Genomic DNA, 12,606 nt, shown 5'->3' with positions numbered 1-12,606 from the left:
CTACCACCAGGTTGCTTCCACATTTTTTCTCAGTGAAATTATTTGTAGTGGATATTTATAATATTATGCATTAAGGTACACCGAAGAATAAAGTGCAAGAGAGTAAGATACGCAGGCGCGACAACCACCGAAGTGTGCCCCGAACACTCGCGTTGCCGCCCTGCTGTGCACCAAAAAAATCGACATGATGGAGAGGAGCAAAACACCACCGATGATAATTGGGGGATACGCCTTCCCGCAATTTCATAGAAAACTTAACGATTGCTCGTTTTAATTGCATGCATGAAATTGTTAAGTTTATTGGTGGTGCCACCAAATTCATAGATACAAAAATCAGAATAGAAAGGTGTACACCACGGCCAATGAAAGTTTAATATGGAAATGATCCAGTTGTTGCCTCTCGTCCCAAAAACAAGAATGCGATATACGATGGATAGTTGTCCGCCGGCCATTAACGATTTGCACGCTTCGCAACAATGGCTTCGTCTTCATCGTGTTTGTCTTCAGTCTTCGGCAGCTTTGTTTCCATTGCCTTGGTCTTCATCTTGACGATAAATATAATAATATGAGGTGGATGTCATGCGATGAAGGTATTACTTGAGCAAACGTTTAAATTCAATTCGCAGTTGATACACCCATGATAATTAAACAAATATTCTTGAATATGAACTGAGCCGTTCGAGGTTTGAAGTGAATATGAGCTCCGCTCGTAGGCACACGTCGGCTTGTTGCTGCTCGCGCGATCTTCCTTTGTTTTTCGCCAGCGCACTCTACACGAATTTGTGCGTTAGCACTGCAACTTGATTTCACCCAACAAACAAAAGGCGGACTCCCCTCGTGATACACGCACCCTAATACAATCGCCGCAACTTGACGCAACTAAACTGATCGTTTTGCCAATGGGTTAAACCACACACGAATTTTAATTCCACTAGTAAGACAAAGATAAAACACAAGTTTCGCCAGTGGCTGAAACGACGCAGTGCAGTTTGTGCATCGGCACAAGGTCACGTAGACTACTTTCACTTTTCCCCACTTTTTAAAACCAAAAATTTGAATGCATTAGCACAAAACTGTTGATTTCAACACTAGAAAAACGTTATTTACAGAAACAAAGGAAAACTACACCGGCAAATTGCGTTGAAAAGATTATTTGTTTCTTTGCTTGTTACGGGAGTTTCAACGATGACAAACCGCTTGATTTATATCGCTCGTAATAAACGAACTGTACCGATTCATTAGCGCATACATCCAAGTCGCCAAGTCTTTTGTTGCTTACCAATAGCCTAAACGTTTTGTGTTAACAGCCTTCTTGGCCAACACAATTTCGTTCAACTCGCTAACAGACGGAAATAAGTGAAAATAAATAATTTTATTTCGAGTAAACCAGAAAAAAAGGAACGTGACTCAAAGATTAATGTTGCGTGTACTACAAATTACTCACGGTTTCCTAGTGCCGTGCATAAACATTGAGTCAGTGAATTTCGGTCGAGAATTTTTGGCACTATCAACAATCCGGGCCAAAATAATTATTCGGAATGAATTTTACTTTTTACATCTATTTATAAAGTGCAAGTTGTAAATATTTGAGTTATTTTTGGCTAGTTCTATAATATTACTCCAGTTTCGAAATGTTGAGACTGCTTCAAATGATAATACAGCATAGATATTCGATTAATAAACAATTATACTTGAAGTTTTACTTCAAAAAAAAATCAAATTGAAATCGTTTGATGTGTCAGACAGCGTGAAATATTTACTTTTGTTGAAAGCGAAAATGAAATGTAAATTATCAGATGCTATCGATAGATGTGCGATAAAAAAAAAAGTAAACAACAATTTTTGTGTAGCGCTATCGAAAAAGTGGCGTGATCCAAACAATCGCGAGATGTGCGAGTAAATAAATAAATATAGAGATTTTGGAGGAGCTTGCGCCATCTGTGCGCAAATTTATGCAACTACTACATTAGACTGCTAAAAGAAGGCGCTGCAAACATGAAAATTCAATTTATTGAAAATTGATAAAATTTCATTTTTAAAGTGATTATTATGGTTCAATTGAATCAATTTAATGTATTACGCTTTACAATGATATAACGGCTTTAGAACTAGATGTTACTTGTTAAATTAACTATTGCTGAAGCAACAACGCAATATTTATTATTTGTAATTCACCTTTCGAGAATTTGTGCATTATGCATTGTGTACTGAGATCGACGACCTTTTCACCGGTCGCAGTCCACTACACTCATCGCCATTAGGCTATTGTGTAATATTCTCGCGCGCCTCAGCCAAAATTATCATTAGCTCACCAAATTGCGTACAATTCTGTTAGTCAGAACACAAGTACCATCGAACAAAGGCCTGATAACAATTTAACTTTAATCATGTGTTTTATTTGATGATTTCAACCTTCTAATCTATTACGTGTGTTATTCCCCTCTAAAACAACCAAATAATTTGTACTTATTGCATACTTTATTACTTACAATGTCAATAGTTTCATATAAAATCTCTTCAGGATAGTATTACATAGGTAAATAATTAATCTCCTTATTGTAAAAAGTCGAGTGATGCGCATGACAAACAATGACAACATGAAATGACAACATGAATGAATGAACTCCAACAACGATAACGATGCAGAAAATGTAAAATATATAAATTAGAGAATGTATGAGCGCATCGCAAACCAACTCGAATTTAATTTACACGTTGTTAATCGAGATTACAAAAGTTATTGATGTTTAAAATAACGCATTAAATATTATTAAAGTATTATAGGCGCATATCCAAAGTCAACCATCACAGAAATACATTCCTATTAAATTAAAATCATGGCGTTGTTAGATTTTTACATTTCTGTGATGATGTATACATATTGGGAATATTTTGATTGTATACGAATATTATTAACTGCTTAGTGTGATTCAATTGATTCGAGTCTTATTTCTATTAACAAACAGTCTGATTGTTTATAATAGTAGCGCTTAAAAGTGATTTATCAAATGTTTCCAAAAAGGTAAAACGCCTAATATAGGTTAAGGTACCTTATGTATAATTCGAAAAATCTACAACAGTGTATACGATATAGTATCAAAAGTGATATGGGCCCAGCGCTGAGTGGCTTCCCAAAAAAGGTAAAATTGGAGAACACCCAGTATTGATCTCATCAACGACACAGGTGGATTGATTATGCAATTATCCAGTATATGCTTGTTGTTTGTGTGTACATAGTGTGTTTGTGTAATCTTATTGTTGCTAACATAGAACTACTTTAATAAAAACGCATAAAATTTGTAAATTTTAAAAAGTTGAACATTGCGCGGCAGATAAAGACTCGATGAATCTCTTCACTTCATGCGTTCGAGTTTTACATGGCAGGACGAGTGTCGTAACATATTTATCGCCTCGTATATGATTATCATTTAAAATTAGCGAGTTGATCACAGTAATTTTTTGTTTTCCCTTTTCATACTTCCACCGTTTCTTATTAATTGCTTGCAATCTTACTGTCACTCTCAATAATTTGAACCGTATGTGGTCACATTCTCCACTGCGCAGTAATTGACCTGATTGAACAGCCGCTCATGCTCGAAGTCTTGTACTTTAGCTTGGAATTGATTCGAAGTGTGTAAATACTGATTCGAGATATGCTGCTCGCTGAGTATTGCTCGAAATACTTCTGTCGGAATGTGGACTAGGCCGCCTTTTCGTACAGTATGCAAAAAACGGCTTACAAACTATTCTTAACACATGCAACTAAATTAAATAACAAAGATATCCATCTCGTGCTCTTCGCGCTGCTCGCGCGCCTCCCTTTCCTTATCATCGGGTGGTTTCACGCCGTTCGCTGCATTTTCACGCCGCTTGGCCGCGTGCTACTTCTGCAGATTACTAACATTCGTCTCGATATTCTTTGCGAGTTCAGTGATAATTTCTCGATAAATCAACGGATCCATATTATTACCCAGCATTAAAATGAGCCACCAATCGCCCAAATCCACTTTCCTACAGATTGCTTCGCACACCTCAAGTGAAAGACAGCGATGTTTCGAATGTAGGATACGTGGACGAAATTTAGGCATAGCCAAGATCATAATACGATAGATGACAAGCACCGTGAGCAAAGTAGCCAGTATCATGAACCAGAACCAGATGAATATGTAAGTCTTCTCGTTGACAATATTCAACGGTAGGATACAGAGACTATCATGCGTCTGCAGCGAACCTGAAGCTCCGTACTTATGGAAGGTACATTTCGTCACTCTGGGGAAGATATACACCATCGGATCGTAGCGATCATCCTGTGCAGTTTCGCTGTAGTTGAGCACACGTATACCGTACGAGAGAAACTCGCCATCGAAGAATTTATTCATCAAATAGAGCTGTGTGATGATGTTGATCAGGCATAGACATTCACAGGCCCAGTATCGAATGGCGTACAAGTTGTGTCTCTGAAAATAAACAAACGCTAATTAATATACACAATCAAACTGACCCATATATGAAATATAAAAGATCCGGCACACATCATTGTTTATATGTCACTTCTTAGGCGAGAAGCACAGATAAATATAACATGTCAGATAAAATAAACAGAAACATATTGTACATGTACACGCTTGGTACTTTATGACCTCGCAGTGTGCAGTAAGCTTATGTCATTACAGATGCATCGGCACGAGCATGAAGCAATCATTGTGATGATGCGATGAGAGAAATACGCGGTCAATTGATGAAAGGATATACATATCTCCAGCTATATATTGTTCAAATGCAGAATATTTTTTTTAATATAAAAACCAGATATACTGGTGTTACTTGCAAAATATAAGAACAAATATTGATTTAAAGCTGCTAGGTTGAGTTGAAAACCTAAGAAGTGCTGCTTGAATGTTGTTATTCAAACTTGCGGTTTCCTTTCACATCAACAGTCATGGTTTCTCACATTTCCTACAAATACACCATTACCACGATGTAAATAATACACAAAGACCATGTATAGGTGGAGTGTTACGTTATAATGTGTAAATATACTATACTCGTACTATTCTATTACAATTAAAACCCCTCACTTTATGTTTAATTAAAGAATAATGAATAACAAATTCTAGTCTTACTATTCCGCCACACGTCCTCGCCGTAAATTAGCTACAATTACATTGCATGCTACACGTTAATATCAAAAGTCACCAGAGTGGACAATTTTGTGCAAATTGTCGATTGTTAAAATGGTCTTCCTGGTTGCATATCATGTAACACAAACTGCTAGTCATCGTTTTCATTGCCTGTTCTATAAATCACGATGTGAAATGTTGATCAGTAGCGAAGTACACATTTCAAAGTGTAGTAAATCGCAATTGCTGATTCAATCGTCATTTTAGCTGTGATTATTTATTACTCAGTAAAGTCAACGTAAGCATCCCTGGAATTGCGACATAATCTAATTATGACTGTCAAAATGGAGGCGTTTTATTCGCGGAATTTTGATGAGTAAAGATCACATTTGAAAATATGTTGTGTATTTAATAAGAGAATTCCAGTTGATGATTGCAAAACACGCAACGCTTTATTAAAACTTATAAAGTATACAGAATTGCAGAGTATGATGCAAGTCTTGTACGAACTCACCTTGACATGCTTTGTGAGATAGTCGAGAATGACGGTTTTCTTCGCCTTCTTCTCCTCGTCATGGCAGGCTCCGATGTTGAGGCCCATCACCAGCGTTCGTAACAATCCGCCTTCGAACATATCCCATAGGAACTTCGGTGTGTAACAAGCTAACGCCTGTAAAATAAAGTTATTGTCAAATAAAGTGTGAAAATACAGCTTTAACGCCCCATTGTAAATTTTAATGAATCGACAATGAGTAATTTGGAAATACAGTCTACAGACGTCATTTGAAACATTCATATTGTGTTGAAATGCGATTTTAAACAAGTTCGACACGTAAACTACAAATAAAAACAAACGGATGAGAAAAAAGTGTGACGTACATCCAATTTAGGATAATAGGATTAAAAACTGAAATTTAATCAATTAGTCTAGCTTCCGGTTTATTTTGTTTTGCTTTGTTAACATCCGTTACGAAATAAAATTATTGAAGGATGTTGTGTAAATCGACGTGGACTAGAATGTAGTGTATGTCACCTTTTTATGCAAGTTGTAACTATGACAAAACCACAATAAAAATATATTTTTTATGTCCAGTTGCGGTAGTTGCAAAAAAATAAGTAAAAATAATAATTATCAATATTAAAAATCCAGACTTCTTAGAAATAAATTTGAATCAAATTCTAGCAAAAACTATTTATACCTACTCGTAATTACTAAATGGTCGAATAATTGTAATTGGATATTAATATAGCTGCGTCATGTGTAATCAAGTTGTTTTTTTGTAATCAGAAATAATTAGGAACTTTATTGTTTTTTCCTTTATTATTTAAACTGCTATTAATTATTTATAAACGTTTTATTAATCACATAGTAGGTATGATCTGCAGATTTCAGCACCGGTTGATAAATAGTGACAAGTCATTGTTACAAAATTTGTCAAAAATATCAAGTTTTTCAGTAGTTGAATTAAAATGATTAATTTCGTAATGATAAATGTCTATCATAATCAAAACAGAATCTAATCTGTTTCATCTCATTGTAAAGATGTTCAAATTGTATGTTTATTTTAATTTTACACTTGACGCACGCGACAGGACACGTTCAAATTGGTGTGAATTTGTTGCTTCTATTGCACACAATAGATTCGTTGTACATTGAATGAATGTGATTAAATAAGGTGTATAAAAAAGTGTAAGCAGGTTATTGACATTTCGGGAGCATTGAAACCAGCGTGATTCTAACAACTACCAAAAAAATTATCTATTCAAGTTTTGAATCATTTACGCCCGGTTACACGAACATTTTTTGTAAATATATAACAAAATAATTAAATTTAATATTATAAAAGTTCAATATCCTAAATTAGATGCGTCATGGTGAGATTTTTAGGTTTTATTTTTGCCTTAAAAAAACAAATATTACGCGAATAAATCTCCCACCATGAAGCATCACACGAATATCACATAACTCATATTCGGAATTTCTTCATCTCGGCCAAGATGAACTTGTAGAAGTATATAACTTACCTGAAAGAAGAGCACGAAGCAGACCCACTGGTAGTACGTGTAGTACTTGTGCGCGCTGATGTCGTTGAAGTCGTTGGCCACACCGGGATGGGCGACCTCCTTGCCTACCTGCAACCAAAGAGAGCACAGCGTTTATACAACATTTAGAATAAAACAACACAACACACACATATACACAAACGTATTCCCATCACCAACGCGCAACATTGTTGCGTTGTGAAATTTTCGAATTAAGGTACGACTCGTAATTATACCTACGCATCATTTCAACCCGGCCTACCGGCGAAACATCGCTGCAACCTGGATTTTTACAAGATACAGGGTATTGCGAAAGGCACACTCTCGGCAATATAATACTTGAAACATAAACATGTGCATGGGAATTAAATCCCTTTTTCTTTTTGAATTTTTAATCTCCAGACCGGCGCCGACAACCTTGAGATTATTTCCATTGCATTTTTAATGTTATAAATGTTTATTTTCTTCGCGACGCGCGGTTACGTTTGATGTATGATTTGCTTCACTTAATGTATTTTAATTGTGCGATAAAAATGTTGATCACGCTTCGGCCGGCAAAGAAAAGGAATTGTTGAATTGTTAAATGGCGCCTGGCGAGACGCGTCATGTTTAATTGTTTTTAACAATCGCTGATGACATACACGTGTGAATCAAAACATGCATTCGTCATTCGGTTGAAAGAAAAACAGGTATTTTGCATTAGTGCCAAATAAAATGCATCGAAGTGAATGACTTCCTAAGAACATCTTTAATAAGGATTATCTTTATGACAGGCTTAAATTTATATGGATGAAACTTAAATGACTTCAAGGCCTGTCTGATTACAGCTTAACTCGTATAAAACTACCTCAAAGAAAAGTAGAACATCGTAAACGTTCACGAATTGTACCTATTCAACTTGTGTTGCTTACAACTTGCAATACAGTAACAACCAAAGTGACCCAAATAGATAGGTCATGTATGCAAATCAAACAATCAACCAACTGTAGGTGCCTCAAGCCGCAATAAAAATCATTAGGGCATCGATTTTACCTGACTTCTGCGTATTGTCAACTTTGTCATTCGAGCCACGTGCGAAGTTCGAAACTAATGGACGTGTTTCATGACTAAATGGTTTTAATTAGACATAGTATGCAAATACACATGGGCATCAACAAACAATATGGCCGCAGTGTTCAATTGCAGACCTGCAGTGGAATATATGATGAAGCAAATGCAAATTACGCTGGTATATTCTCACAATCACCATGAGTGATTGAGTGATGAAACAGTTACATCATTGTAAAAAATAGCAACAGCAAGAGTATCTCTATCTCAGTATTACCCCACTAGTATTCTGTTTAGTGAGGTTATGTTGCGTTCGCATTGCACACAAACACAGTGCACATGCAAGTATCGATCCGAGGGTTCACAGGTCAGCTGTTCCTGCGACCTGCAACCTGCATCACATGTTCCCTTAAAGATAAGAGATTACAATCTGTTTTCATATTACAAAAATAATTATCTATTTGTTTCTATGATATGAAGATATGTATTACTTGTCTTTTGAAGGCGTCCGGCATCGTGAAGGTCGATGTGATCCAGCAGAATGTGTTGACCACATGAGTTGGGATACCATTGACGATGCACTGTATCGGATGACCCACGTATTGGCTAGCGGTGATCACCAGGCTGCAAGCCATCAACAACGCTGTGGTGAAGAGGTTGTGCATCCGGAAGACCGCACAATCAATGGTGATCTCCTGGAATTTGAGGTAGGACCGCAGCCCTCCCAGTAACTTATACATCTTGAATTTCTCCTTGAGCTTTCGAGGATGTTATCACAAATCACAAGTAATTAACTTAAATAAAATTGTTCGCGGGTTGTTTATATGCAGTTGTTGAGCACAGAATTCAACGCATTTCGTGAGTTTCGAGCGGGCTCACAACACGCGACACTTTTCTCGCATTTTAAGGATATCTTGCACTACGCAGGCTTTCGGGGGGTGAATGAATGGACGATGCTCTCGGTGGTGAGTGTGTCAGTCGGCGCGCAGCGCGCCGTGCGTTGCAAGCGTTGGAAGAGAGATATCCTCGCGCGTGTCTCTCGTGCACATGCGGCGAGCGAAAAGCACGCAAGTCGCTGCTACCGATGCCCCCTTTGCGACCCGCGCTTCCCAAATGCTTCGAGTACAATCCCCACCATCAACAAAACGCACACGATACAAGCGTGGCCGTTGCCTTGCCGACGTGTTGCCGACGATTCTCAAACTGTGCTGTGGCAGCAGCTGGCGATTCCACGGCGAAAACTACAATCGACCAGCGCGTTATAACCTCACACGAGCACTACTCCACTGGTCGGCAACTTGTTCTTCGAGCTTAGGGGGGCGCAGACTCGGGTGATTGAGGTTGCCTGCACGCATGCATACAACCAGAGAGAAAGAGAAACTATCAACACGCAAGACATTGCTGTGGTTGTGTAGATCTCTAGATGAAGAAACGACCGTAGAAGGATCGAGAGTTGGCATTCTTGGCATTTCTGGAAATCGAGTCTACTGCTCTCAACTCAATTCCACGAAGTGCAAATGGGTAATCTTGGTTGCCTACGGCTCTATATTCTGCTTTTTATAAAAAAAAACTGCAATATTAACACACAAATGAGTTAAACTATCAAACAAAGGTGATTTCAATGATCACACAAACCACATCACCATCCAGATCAATAATTGCATAGAATGTGAGTAAAATTGCTAGAAATGCTGCGTCACCAAGGTATGTTACGAAATGGCGGCCATATGCATTTGTTCTTTTAATGTCCTCGTGTGTACAGCTCGAACCGGTGGCGTATGACATGACATGAAAGTAAAGGTCAATTTGATTTGTTGTAACTCTGGTAATTTTCATGTTAAGTACATCATGTGGACTATGCACACCCAGCGTTGACTGCATTGGTCACCACATGTTAGCGTCGCGCTTGCGTAGCTCTGGAGTTGGAGTGGTTTTAAGTTTTAATGATGCTGTGATGTGATGTTGTGATTGTGTTTGTGAGCATTCAAGCTGTAATTGCTGTAGTAGTTGTATTATATAAAAAAACTACCGAATGTATTCGTATTTTGTGTTACCGAGAAATTTGTTTGGTTTACAATGAAGCAGTTTATTCCAGTTTCTATTGATAATATAAGACTGTCAATTTGGTTTCTGGAAAGTTCATAAACCAAACATGACTATGATGTTTATTTGTTGTTTGTAATGTTGAAATATAACGAAATATTATAATGCCCAGCGGTATGTGACGAGTTGACCTCTCTGATGGACGAGTTCCGCGGACGCACTCTCTCCTTGTGTCCTCGTGAGCGCTGAGTACTGGTGAGCGGAATATGCTCGATGTTCTGGATGTCAATTTGCCAACTTGAACAAATGTGGGTACTGTAGGTGTATTAAAACAGCAGGAGAAATATTATTGAAAGCAATGGAAACCAGAAACTGGTCTTAAGCCTATAAAATTAAACTTTCATCAGTATTTTACTTTAAAATTGTTTTAAAGTAATTTTTTAAACAATTACTACATTTGTAGTCATTTTATTTTGTCCATGGTTAAATGTGTTACTGATTAATAATTTTCTTTGTATTTATTTAGCCTTGCTTTTTTAGTTCTTCGTAAAATTGAAATTTGTTTCGCAAATTAGGGGCTGTCCATTAATCACGTGATCTTTTTTCATTTTTGGACCCCCCCCCTTGGTGATACGTCGTGAGGTTTAAGATTACCCCCACCCCCCACCCCCATCATCACGTGTATTTTAATCCCAACAAAGAATAATAAAATTTTTCTCTTTAGAAATCGTGCGTTTGACGAAAAAATAAATACACGTGATATCTTACTCCACTCCCCCCTCCCCCTGGTGATTTTTCGTGATTTTTAACAAACCCCTCCCCTTCATGCCTCACGTGATTAATGGACAATCCCTTAGTGGTTTTCTTCAATGTCACCAATTCTAAACTTGATTAAATTCAATTATTGCATTAAAAATCGATTAGGTGTTAATAATTGTAATATAATTTAGTTTAATGTTAAGCATTTATCTAAAACTCTAAAATTTATACAAATACTATTGAAAACACATAACATTTCTAGTTTTATATGACTGGATAAGTAATGTTATTAGATTTAAATGAATTGACGTCAGGCGGCAATTAAAATATCTACGTAATTACATAAACACTTGACTTCTATAATGTACAAACAGAGTACATAGTTCATATTATTCAATTTTATTCAATACTAGCTTTTGCCCGCGACTTCGTCTCGGTAGTGTTTAATAAAAATGTAATTCGGTTTTACTCTCTTGTTCTAGACATAGTAGGTATGTTTCAATTCTATCAATATGATTCGCAATTATATTTTAAAGACATTAATTATATAAAGAACTAGCTTTAACCCGCGGCTTTGCTCGCGAATATCTAAAATAATGAAGATGCTTCCGTACGCGTCTGTAGTCACAGAAGAAGTAACAATGAAGTAGAATGGCGGGAAGTTTAAAATGGCTGAAAGTATAGTCTATGGAAGTATAGTGTACAGTCTCCATAGTGTAGTCAATTGGATTTGATGTTGATGTTGATAGTACTTAGGTTTGAGCTTCATTGCTGGAATGCTAGATGGCGTTAAAGTAGTCAAATAGCCAGATGCAGAGGTATTATTGGCTAAACAATTTCTTTATTTAATTTAAGAAATAATTTTTTTTATTAAATAAAAAGTAGCCTATAACCATTCGGGGACCACAAAGAATATGTGTACAAATTTTCAAGATGATCGGTTAAGTAGTTTTTGCGTGAAAGTGTAACAAACATCAGGACATTCGCATTTATAATATTAGTAGGGATTGCTAATTATGCACTTCAGCGCGTCATCTCGGATTCAACTATTTAACTATATATATATTTATATATGATTGAATTTCAATGCCAACTCTTATCCTATAGAAAAGGGCTGTCTTTAGGGTTTTCCCGGCAATTATTCGAATTTTTCTCGACGTAAAAACCATCCTTCGACGTTAATAAAGATAAAGAAAAAAAAAGAATTTATTAGCCAATAAGCGTTGTTGAGTTATACGCTTACCAACAGATTTTGCGATTCATTTCTATATTATAGATAGTATTTAAAACATTTTTATTTTTCATATGAAACACTGGTCTTTATATTTTATAATTAAACGATTAAATAATCATTTCTTTAATTAACCATATAAATCATAATATTAACAACAAGAAGCGATTGTTAACGAAAGTCAATAAACTACTTAATTCCAATAAATGATTATGTAAATAAATATGTATAAATTCGTTCAAAATTGTTTACATTTTCCATTGTTAACTTTTGATTTCACATAAGTAGTAAATTGCGTGCGTTTTGTGGTCCAATCATTCGGATATGAAGTAATCAAACTTCCTCCAAATGTTGACGCAAGAA

The 12,606-nt window shown here is 36.5% G+C and overlaps 1 protein-coding gene across 1 annotated transcript; it reads right to left on the bottom strand.

The window, feature by feature from the left end:
• Positions 1-2,456: 2,456 nt before the first annotated feature.
• Positions 2,457-9,737, bottom strand: ogre (optic ganglion reduced). The gene is made up of 4 exons (XM_065313511.1): positions 8,702-9,737; positions 7,146-7,253; positions 5,635-5,790; positions 2,457-4,457 (listed from the first exon to the last, which is right to left on the bottom strand). Exons 1-4 carry the CDS (start codon positions 8,948-8,950, stop codon positions 3,882-3,884), a joined length of 1,089 nt encoding a protein of 362 aa, XP_065169583.1. The 5' UTR covers positions 8,951-9,737; the 3' UTR covers positions 2,457-3,881.
• Positions 9,738-12,606: the final 2,869 nt, after the last annotated feature.

Source organism: Atheta coriaria, unplaced genomic scaffold, assembly GCF_025399875.1.
Source record: "Atheta coriaria isolate IRGN ID8LTWV9N9 unplaced genomic scaffold, Caltech_Dcor_3.1 hic_scaffold_10_pilon, whole genome shotgun sequence".
Classification (NCBI taxonomy): Eukaryota; Metazoa; Arthropoda; class Insecta; order Coleoptera; family Staphylinidae; genus Dalotia; species Dalotia coriaria.
The sequence above is the reverse complement of the archived record's forward strand: the minus strand, read 5'-3'. Positions and strand labels throughout refer to the sequence as shown.

Bases quoted from the DNA above. Each gene is read 5' to 3' on its own strand.
- ogre (XM_065313511.1), bottom strand. From the start codon at position 8,950: ATGTATAAGTTACTGGGAGGGCTGCGGTCCTACCTCAAATTCCAGGAG. The intron at 7,254-8,701 runs GTAATACATATC...CTTTGGTTGCAG, and splicing joins CGGACGCCTTCAAAAGACAA to GTAGGCAAGGAGGTCGCCCA. The intron at 5,791-7,145 runs GTAAGTTATATA...TTTATTTTACAG, and splicing joins GCTTCGTGCTCTTCTTTCAG to GCGTTAGCTTGTTACACACC.